At 32.6% G+C, this 11837-nt stretch overlaps 1 protein-coding gene across 1 annotated transcript in view; it reads left to right on the top strand.

Annotated features, from left to right (window-relative positions):
- LOC106465293 (potassium channel subfamily T member 2-like) overlaps window positions 1-11837 on the top strand; it is a gene marked incomplete at its 5' end in the record, with an annotated part of 71587 nt that overhangs the window by 32639 nt on the left and 27111 nt on the right. The window contains 6 exons of the mRNA XM_013925500.2: window positions 2791-2940; window positions 4828-5063; window positions 5824-6010; window positions 9132-9237; window positions 10927-11099; window positions 11416-11487. Coding sequence (XP_013780954.1) covers window positions 2791-2940; window positions 4828-5063; window positions 5824-6010; window positions 9132-9237; window positions 10927-11099; window positions 11416-11487 — 924 coding nt within the window. The remainder of the gene's footprint in view (window positions 1-2790; window positions 2941-4827; window positions 5064-5823; window positions 6011-9131; window positions 9238-10926; window positions 11100-11415; window positions 11488-11837) is intronic.

Below are 11837 nucleotides of genomic sequence, written 5' to 3'. Positions count from 1 at the left end.
AGATATCATCAATATTTGCTTTGGAATTGCTGCATCCAACCAAGATAATTGGTTCAAATGTTCATCAGTCAACCTCGTTCGATGTGCTGACTTCACATAATTCATTTTTGAAAATGTTTGCTCACAGACATAAGTTGTTCCAAACAATGATGCCATACCAGTGGCAAATTTCTTCAACTTTTAAAACTCATCATCAGGTAAGCAGCGATAAAATTCAACAAGTTTGTCTACTCTGTGCTTCTTTTCAACAAGTCATTTGCTTGCAAATCAATGAGCTCCAACTGTAGTTCGACTGGCACGTCATCGAGGTTACAATCAAATGGATTCTGGAACAGAAGAATGTCACTCTCAATTCTGTCGAGATCTGAAAATCTCTCCACAACATGCTTATTTAAGCTACTAATAATCTTCTTCGGAAACTCGAGATTGACATCTTTTGCTATTCCAGCGCGAAACTCTTTGAAACACTGAAAATGAAAGATGTTTCCTCCTTCCAGTTGTGCTTCAAACAATGATAGCTTTCTCCGAAATTCTTTGATGATTCTGTAGAGATCACAAATAAGGTTATCCTTTCCCTGAAGTTTCAATTTCAATTCATTCATGTGGGATGTGATGACAACTTTGACAGCCAGGTAGGATCTGACAGAAGTGGATCAGCTCTATCCTTTTCGGTGAGAAAAATATATATTTCTCTTCGGAGCTTATAAAAACGAAACTGCTGTGTGATAAGGCAACTCACAGAATTCAGAATCAACTTATTCAAGAAAAACCTGGAACTGGCGGTGATTAAGTGCATGACCCCGAATGAAGTTCACCTCAGAAACGACTGGTTTCAGTACACAAGAAATGTCTGAGTCTTTCCCACAGAGTGCTTGCTGATGTATAATGCAGTGTATAAACAGAGCGCCCGGGAGTTGAAGATCTTCCAACTTATTTCGTATTTGCCCCACCAGGCCCTTCCTCACTCCAGCCATGTTTTTCTCCATAAACTGTAACACATCGAAGCTGATTCCACTGAAGATTATAGCCTTGCAAAGTTTTCTGCACTTCTATGAAAATGTTTTCTTCAGTTGTTGTTCCGTGCATGCTGCAAATGGATGCCAACTCTTCTGTGATCTGAAAGTCCAAATTAACTCACCGAATGAACACGAGAAGTTGTGACATACTCGAGAGATCAGTAGACTCATCCAGCACCAGAGAATACCACAAGAAGTTCTTAGCTTTTTCGCGTATCTGTAATACCATGTTATCTCCAAGTTCTTCTATTCTCCGCACAACTGAACTTGCTGAAAGGCTGATACTTCCGAATAAATCGGCTTTCTCAGGACACAAGTCATTTGCCGCTTCCATTATACACTCTTTGATGAAGTTGCCGTCAGTAAACGGTTTTCCTCGCTCTGCTATCTTATGCACTATTTTGTAACTTGTACGAGTGACAGATTCATTTTCAGCAAACATTCTCGTGAAGAGATTCCTTTGAGATTCCAAAGTATATTTCATGAATTCAAATTTTTCAGAACGCAACTTTCCAGAAAACTTCGAATTTGTTGACAGATGTTTTGTTTCATAGTAATGCCGATGATTGTCCTCTTTCAAAACGGCAACACTTTCGTTGCATATCATGCAACTAGCTTTCTGGTTGTTTGTTTCCACAAAGAAGTACTTTTCTCCCCATTCTTCATTGAAAAGGTGACACTCAGCATCTACTTTCCTTTTCTTAGTAGCCATAACGATGAGTGAAGAAAACGGGATCTGAAAATGAAAAACAATTGTTTATTTACACATTGAATAGTCTACCAAAAAAGTTTTAGAAAAATAATCATTTTTCAAAATTTTTTGACATGTATATAAACATGACAAACTAAATGTAAATAGTTCATGACATTAAAGTACGTTATTACGTAATTGGCTTAAAAGTTTTTTTCCGCTAAGTTATTTGATTAAGCAATTTTTATAATTTGCCAATGTATTTAAAATTTATTATGTAAGTTAATTAGAAGAGCTTCATAAAAAGTAATTAAGATGATATTTAATAGAAATATTAAGAATCTTAATAGGCAAATATAGTATTAAGAATTTGATACTAATTTAATTAAAATTTTCGTTAATTTATTTAAGTCGTTTTTTGAGTGTATAGCGATTAAAATATAGGGCTTAAATAAATATCAAAGTTTGAAAATATTAGATGCTTACCTCTTGTGTGCTCTTTCGACACTCAAATATGCAAATATATGACATAATTCGCCGAATTCAGTCACACTTTTTAATCAAAGGAAACCTTGGCAAAGATATATTGCAAATCTCACGCAGAAAATAATCCAGTAATGTTTATTCATCCACAATATTAACTTAAATCTAAGAAATCCGATATTTCTGTAAACAATATTTAACAAGATACAATATATATATATATATATGTTATATTAAATAAACTCAATAAACCTTTATCTTATTTAATGACATGAAATCCTTTAAATACCAAACATTATTTCCTCATATCATAAATGATGTTTAAGATGTATGAAAGATAATGTTATTAATTATTCGACTATTTTATCAATCTCTAGTCTCTTCGTGGGTTCATTTATTGGGACGAGAAGTTCAGGAAGTAAAGTTTATGACTTGAGACATTTCATTTGATGCATTTGAAGAAAATGTATATTTCCTCATCTTTTCATCAAATTTTCTTACGTTTTAAGATGTCTGTGTGATTTTATCTAAATCTGGTGTTAATAATATAAAGATTAAAGAAGATACGTTCAGACTCTTGCTGTCTTCTGTATTACACAGAGAAGGACAAACGTCAGATGAGGAGTGGCATCGTTTGTACGGAAAATGTTCTGGTAACGAGATTTACCACATCCGACTAGGCGAAAGTCGCTTCTTTGGAGAATACGAAGGAAAGTGTTTTACGTTCGCCTCTTTTCACGCACACAGAAAGTAAGCTATTTCTAGTACTGTTAAGGAAAGTGTTTTACGTTCACTTCTTTTCACGCACACAGAAAGTAAACTATTTCTAGTATTATTGATAAGACTGTAAATTTCCTAATGTTTGTTCAAAGTAGTTTTGGTTGGAATTATTTCGTGTTAACCTTGTTGCATAAAGTCATTTCTTAACATTATTAAGATATAATAGTTTTGTTGTTGTTTTTGACTTTCTTATTGACCAGTCTTTATTACTGAAGAATTTGTTTGTTTGTTTGTGATTAAGCACAAAGCTACATAATGGGCTATCTGTGCTCTGCCCACCACGGGTATCGAATCCCGGACAGAAAGAAGCTATGATTCGTAGATTTAAATTTTACTGAGTTAATAATGTACGGTGGAACTACATGTCACGTAGTAGAATACTCAAGCTCAAATAAATGAGCAGCTTTGAGACGAGTGCACAAAGACTTGACACAGTTGTAAATAACTCAGATTTTTTTCCAAGCGTTTAATGGAAAAATGTTTTAGTCAAAAATAAAACAAAAAAGAAGCAATTTAGTTATTCAGAAACTTTGATTGTTTGAACGTATAAAGCCAGAATTAAATATGAGTATATATATGTTTTAAAAATGTTACTAGGCTTAACAAAACCTCATTCACAAAACCAGATGATGCTATTAAACTTGTTAATATATAAAAGTATATTTTTCCTACCCGGCGGCTCAGCGGTAAATTTGAGGGCTTATTACGTTATAAATCGGGTCTAAATACCTGTGGTTGACAGAACACAGGTAACCTGTTCTGTAGCTTTGAGCTTGCTTAACAACAAACAAAACATACAAACAAATATCTTTAGATAAAACCGTGTAGATTGATAAAAACTCATGAAAAATTATATTTAGGTGATTTTGTTAGCTCCTAAAATCAGATATGACATAGGTTTTTGCATAGCTAGGTATTAATTAAACAATAACGAAAACATGTTGCTAAAACTGTTTCTATCGATAGAGGCGTCATACCAGAAAGAGGAAACGTAAATTTAATAAGTGAATATTGAAATTTTCCTACGGCCTTTCGTTAGCATGATGTTCGACAACTTACTGACTAGAAAGATTTTTTTAAGTTTATGAAATTACACATAGAATGCATTAGTTCATAAGATTAATTGTGCATAAGATTTTGAAAGACATCATACTTGTGAAGTTTGGAAATGACATTTTACTTACGAAATTAATATTTATGTGTCAAATGATAAATACTAAGTCCATTTAAAATATTCAAAAAAGTCAATTGTTATGTCAGTCAGTTGAATATTAATTCGAATATGACGTCGAGCCTGATGATTATCTTCTATTTCATTAATTATGTAATGAATGAATACTTCATTTGATGCCCCCCAGTGGCACAGCGGTATATCTGCGGACTATACCGCTAGAAACCGGGTTTCGATACTCGTGGTGGGCAGAGCACAGATAGCCCTTTGTGTAGCTTTGTGCTCAATAATAAACAACTTCATTTGATACTTGAATAATAGTAAAGTCTTACAGGAGACAATAATAAATGTTATATTTAGTGACAATAATGTTTGATAAGATTTTTATTTTCTTTGGCTCTTTTATGATTTTATCCACTTAATCTTTATTTTTGTGCACATTTTTATTGTTTTTTGTTTTAGGAATTGAAGGTAAACTTTGTGTTTATTTTTGTTTACATACAAAGTTTACGTAGGTATTTCAAGATTAAAACTATTCTTTCTTTATTTTTCCACCATTTTGTTTCCTTTTAACTCTTGATGATTTATTTATCTAAGATTTTAATTGTTTTAGTTATCAACTTCAAGCACCTTTAGTGTTTTGTACATTCAGAAAGTGTTCTTACTTATACTACTATGAATAATAGATACGGAGTCGCTCTGGTTGGAATCCAAACAAATATTCAAGAAAACCAACCAATCATGCTCAACCCTGGGCCTTCTTACATCATGAAAAACACAGATATTTGTTTCTATATGAACATCACAAAGGAAGAAAACAGCGCCTTTCTGACAAGTGGAAATCGCAATAAAAATAAAGAAAGGGTTTTAGAAGGCACAGGCCAGATAATCCAACGAAGAGACAAAGAAAAGAAGAAGTCAGGTTAATCTATTATTTTGTAACTACTTTACAAGCTACCTAACGTTTTATATCATACACTCTACCGTGTTTGTGAATAGTTTTATTCCATTAACAAAATTCGCCTAAATATTACCATATTGGAACAGAAGTCGATACTTTACAACACCATATGTAATTAACAATCTACTTGGCACTTAGGCAATGACTAAAATAAATATGTTTGTTTAAGATTTTCGATTTTTTATAGAATTTCCTTAAAAACTGTCCTTATTCTTAAAAAAAAACTTATAAAACATTATTAATTATACCACAAAATATATTTGCATTTAGTCTTGCTGTTTATGTTTTCTCTACAAATCTTTGTTTAGATCCTTATTATTATTCTAACACTAAATAAATGTCCCATGGCGGCTCAGCGGTAAGTTTCAGTGCTTATAAGGCTAAAGTTCAGGGCTCGATCCCTATTGTGGTAATGACAGAGGTAGTCCATTACGCAGCTTTGAGCTGAGGAACAAAACAAACACTGAGTAAACGCATTTTTTTTTTGTTAGACGAAGGGAATTTGTATGTTTTTAGTTTTACTTTCATTTCTATAGTAGAAAACTGTAATGGAGTAACCCTGAAATTAATCTGAGTAAGAAAGTAAAACTATTTACAGAAGTTGAAACTTTGATGTTACCAGTAAACGCAATGATATTATTTATTTTCCTCTTTAAAGCTTTTTTAGAACACCATAGTTCAGATTTATTCTTACTTAAATACTGATTAACAATCGGCTTAGGTAAGAAAACGCATCTCGACGTGCCAAATGAAGGCGCTGTGGAGAGTTCAACGTCCAGAAATCGTCGTCCGAGTATAGGTGCAGTTCCAGACATAGTAGAACAAGGAACCGAGGAGGTGGAAGACGACTTTAACAAAGAGGAAGGTTTTCATCAAATACCGTGGAGTGCTTCCGCAGAATGTTGCGAGTATGCATTGAACCCCATTGTACAATATAATCTACTAATTCTAGCAAAAATTGCACATATTGATAGTTTAAAGGACTACCTATTCTTATCCTTGTATGAATTATGAAGTACCTAGAGTACGTTATGTCAAACCAAGAATGGTTTGTTAAGTCTCAAAGATAATTCAACAACAATGTTATACTGACTGTCTGAGGAAATAAAGAAGTATTGAACGATAGTACAACAATGCATATCACGATGGGCAATTCAGTGTAGTTGTGTAACAATAGTGACTTGATCACCTATATCTGCTCCTAATTTTTAGCATCTGATTTCATTTCACATGTCAGACTTTTAAAAAATTACATGTGATAATGAATGCATCCCTATCACTTAATAGGGTATATTTTCACGAATTCTTTTCACATTAATATCTGCCGTCTCCATTGTAATCCCCCCGCTTGTGGCTCAGCGGAGAGTCTCAACCTTACAACGCTAAAAGTTGGGTTTCGATACCCGTGGTGGGCGCAGCACAGATAGCCCATTGTAGAGCTGTGTGCTTAATAACAATCAATCAATCAACCCTACTGTAATTTGTATTCTAATTGTACTGATTTGTCCTATGTAGGAGATACTAACTGTTCACCTTCCATAAACACTATGAAACTAGCACAAGAAATAATAATAGTAATAATCAGGTTTATGCCACACATAGCTTAAATGTAGGTAACTGCAGTAATGACCCCCTAAAATTGTTGATAATAGCTTGCTTCATCAGTTAAGGAGTAACTTCTAGGTACATAATTCCACATGGTACTAAATTCACTGTTTCTGGCCAGTTATAAACATAGAAGGAACATTGCTTCATACCACGTAATTGTACAGATAATATAGTACAATTAGAAAATACTTCACTTAGCACTATATGAAACTACCTTATAAAGTACTATGTAAGAATACTCCACCAACCACCTTAAGCTTGTAAGAATAAATACATTAACGTGCTAGAAATAGACGAACTCCTTGAACACGTATCATGAACCTCAAAAGGAACTCCACGAATAGAAATACAGGTGTGTACCATACAGGTACGTTAGTAAAACTTAAGTGATTGTGAAATGCCATTAAATCGTGAATTAAGTGAATTTAAAAGATGATATAGATTTATAGGATGTGTCGATTACTTTAAGTACAAATTACGTATGCCACTCCCACAAATGAATTAGGGTTGGATTGTTTTGAATTTCGAGCAAAGCTACATCAGGGCTATCTGCGGTAGCAGTCCCGAATTCAGCAGTGAAAAACTAGAGGGAAGGCAGCTAGTCATCATCACCCACCGCCAACACTTGGGCTACTCGTTTACCAACGAATAGTGGGATTGACCACCACATTATAATGCCTTCACTGCTTAAAGGGCGAGCATGTTTGGTGAACGGGGAATCGAACCCGCATCCCTCAGATTGCGAGTCTAGCGTCCTAACCACCTGGCCATGCCGGACGCAATGAATTAGGATCCTAACGATTATTGGCAAATTTTGTAAAGTAATGAAAGTCACGTCGTCCAGTTTGAAAGCTGTACTCAAAATAAGTGTGAAAGAAAACAGATGAAATTCGTGATTATTTTGCCCCAAATATCTATGGCTGTCATTAAATCTTAGGTTATCATAGAATATAAAATATAAATATGGCAGCATTGTGTAATACGTTCTATTTACAAATATAGACAAAACAGCGTTTACTTTACACAATAAAATAAATAAAAAATGACTCTACGTATTTCGGCAGCTTCCGCTACCATCATCAGGTGTAACAATCTAGTGCATTGTTTAATTAAATTTGAATTGTATCTTCCTTGTATTAAACGTTCAAGTATATCAACAGTATAACCTCTATCATTAACAGTAACTTTTATATAATTTAATTCCTTTTTTAAATCATGGGATCGGAACACATTTTAAATGCTCTGTTTATAAGTATGAAAAGTTGCTAACTTTTGAGAAAATGGATGGCACAATCTTTGCAGTGGCGGTATGAAAATTAAGTGAGGTTTTTGGTAAACAGTTGTAGAAATAGTTCCATTATTATTTATTTTTTCAAGTACGTCTGAGAAAGGTAAACAATTATCTTGTTCAATTTGAAAAATAAACTGCATAGCGTTATTTAGGTAATCAGCAAATATTTTTAATTCGGTGTATCCATGCCGCCAAACCAAGAAGGTGCCATCAACAAATATAATCCAACAATCAGGTTTTAAAATTCCATTATCAAGAGCAATACGTTCAAAATAGTCCGAATAAATATCACATAAGAGTGGAGAAAGAGGAGAACCCACGACTAATCCATTATTTTGCTTATAATATTTCTCATTAACTTGAAAAAAGAATTTTCAACACATACTCTGGTTAGATTAATAATGTCAATAATTTCAACCGGGGAAATGGAAGCTTGAATTAATGTATCATTAAACAAATAATAGCATCTTCTACTGGGACTTTAGTAAACAAGGAAACTATATCAAATAATACCAATTGTCAAAAGGATTTATATTAATGTTCTTAATTTAATAATAACTGTGGTACATGTGTCATGCTTTCCATATACAATTAAATTACATACACGGCCTCATGCAGCTATATACGTACGCATATAGTAGATTATGAGGCTCCATATAAACTACAGACTGCATTAAAACGATTAAGTGTGAACGGTTATACAGCCGCTGTTATTTGCTAGGTAGTCAAATTAACTTAAAACTATCCCACACAATGTGCAATAATACCCAAGAATATTAAATAATAATAAAGAAAAAGAAATGGACGATCCCTATTATGTACCACTACCGTGGTTCTTGCTAACACTATATGGTGTTTAACAGTTATAAATCTAGTGAAAAGGAAACGCAGTAAATGGAACAAAGTATCAGAAGACTTGAAATTAGAGAACCTACACCTCTTAAGTCTCACGTTGTTTTCTGTTTAGGCTAAATAATGCAGTAAAGTACATATTTATCATCAATTCTTTCTTCAACACATTTCAAATGGTTGCAGAAGGCATGTGATTTTGGATTTATTTGTTTTCCTAACAATCTAATCAAAGAATGTGATGTTGTGGCACTGACTTTTTTGTTGTTAATTTCAACCAGAATCGTTAAGGGATTCCCTCCAGCGACCCCTTACATCGGAGTCAGCCCTACCTTCTGTTACTTGTTGAAAGAAAAGAAACCTTTTTGCTGCTTACAACTTGCTCAAGTAAGTGAGGAATCTCTATAATTAGAACGTAAAGCAGGAAACTGAAAATAGTAACTGGTTGATAAAATAGTTAAACCATACAACTTTATTCAAGCTCAGCCAATTGTAAGACAGTTAATGTAAAATAGAATTAAAGTGCCAATTTCATTATTATCAAACGAGATTATTTAAACTGATAAGGTCAATGCTTTGAATTTTCAGGGATTCTGAGGTATCAAACATTGCTATTTATTATATATTATGAACAAGTGTTTCGGTTGATTTAAGCTTGTACTGAATGAAAACTAATAGCATATTCTAACGAAAAATTTGCAGGATATAAAATAATTTCAATGAATTCCTTAGCATGTTAGCTGTAAGCTAAATGAAATAACTAAACAGTTCATAAACAGTCAGAATCACACATTATAATACGTTTCTTTCAGATAAAGTTATGGTTCATTTATTTGTATAACTTATTGGATTTAAGTGAAAAAAATACCCCCTTGCTTATGTACATCTGTAGATGTGTGATTACTTAGATGTTAATTTTATTCTTAAAATTGCATTATATTCTGTCGTTTGGAAATTAGTAAACATTAAATAAGTTAAAAGTGACGAATTATTAATCTCAAAAAAAACCTTATGACCTTATCTACGTTGTTTATCTTAACGTGACTAATGAGAATTAATTAGACGGAACTTTTAGGCCTAACCAAAAAATTCAAATTCCTTAAAAACCTGTGTTACGTATTAGGATTTGAAATAGCCTAATATTGCGTAAATTATAAATTTAAATTTAGTAGTTAAATTTTACTTTGGAGTTAGTAATTAAGTAAAAGCCAATGTATAGTCAGTTAATGATATTTGCCAACAAGATTGATACACACAGTTTTCTTTTAAACAAATATGTTTTAATATACATACAACAATACAATTTACAATACCAGTTGTTACAAATAGTTATTACAAACAATGATCTATAAACAAAAGTTTCACAAACTTACAAGCAATATAAAGTCTTCCTTTTAGTCTGGAACTTCTTTGGTATCTTATCGAGGGTTCACGATGAGCGAGTTGATTACGAGTTGACGTAGGTATAATTCCCTTAATGGGAAGCTAGCTAGCTATGTCCTTATTATTCACTAGCCACACACACACCGGGTTTTCCACAGTGACGTTATGTAGTGTTTTAGAAAAAATACTATTGTCCGATGAGAACCCATTGAAGTTAAATGAGTTGTAATATTCGAACTTTGTAAATGCTCCTGGTCAAATATCTGAAGTTTTCCGATTGACAAGCGTTATAACAATCACAGCTAGAGCTTCCAAAGTTTATAGCACACTGACTATAGCAAACTAATAATAGATACTCTCTTTGGTGCGTCGCATTGGTTATATTTATAGGCGAGTGGAGGCTTTCTAGAAATTTCAGTTGTACTTAACAATACTGACGCTAACACAAGTATTTACGCAATACATATTTAACAGTATAAGCTATGTATGTTTCTAAATATAAGTTTAATCTAAACAAATGTTGATATTAAAATAAATATATAATAACAAATTCGTTACACTTGACATATATAATCTTTACATTTTTAACTTCAGGAACTATCGTGTTATTTAATTCAAATTTGAGCTTCACAAAACTCATATAAGAAACTTGTAATGACACCTAGTGTACTATTTTAGTTAATATTTTAACAGGTCTGTGACCACTGTTCCTTTCGGAATGCTAAAGAGTACGATTGGAGTAATCCATGTATAATTCTGGCAGCAGATTTCGCAAGCAATGGGATCTACAATTTCATTGTTCCGCTCAGAGCTCACTTCCGGAGTCTTCAGTTTCTTAAGCCCATTATTTTGCTTTTAGAAAAAACGTATGTCTCTCATGTATTATTCTTTTTACTTACTTGATTAATCAATTATAAAACACTAACTAATGTAAAAAGATAGACCATGAGATACTAAGTTCTGAAAATCTGACGTATATTTTTAAGGTCTTAACACTACTTAGAGAAGTTTGGTTTCATTTGTTGCTATTCATAATGTAATATCTGTAAAATATAAAATCGTGAAAATATAAAACAGAAATAATTGTTGTTACTCTTTTGTTAATTATTCAACTAATTAGGCATTTGTTAATTTCCTTATTGTAAATTACCAACATTCTAAAGTATTCCTGTCTTATTACAGACCAGATCCGGCTTTTCTTCATGCCATTTCCTGGTTTCCTTTAGTTTATTGGATGCAGGGCTCTATTGATTAGTAAGTTTTCTTAGCATGAAGAGGAAGAAAACGCTAAGTACAATAGATATATTCCTTACTACACTAAGTACAAATAACATATTCCTTATTACACTAAGTACAATAAACATATTCCTTATTACACTAAGTACAATAACATATTATTTATTACACTAACTACAAGTAGCATACTCCTTATTACACTAAGTACAATAAACATATTCCTTATTACACTAACTACAATTAACATATTATTTATTACACTAACTACAAGTAGCATACTCCTTATTACACTAAGTACAAAAAACATATTCCTTATTACACTAAGTACAAAAAACATATTCCTTATTACACTAAGTACAATTAACATA

Source organism: Limulus polyphemus, unplaced genomic scaffold (genome assembly GCF_000517525.1).
Source record: "Limulus polyphemus unplaced genomic scaffold, Limulus_polyphemus-2.1.2 Scaffold1897, whole genome shotgun sequence".
Classification (NCBI taxonomy): Eukaryota; Metazoa; Arthropoda; class Merostomata; order Xiphosura; family Limulidae; genus Limulus; species Limulus polyphemus.
Note: the sequence above shows the minus strand (reverse complement) of the source record. Positions and strands in the feature narration are given on the sequence as shown.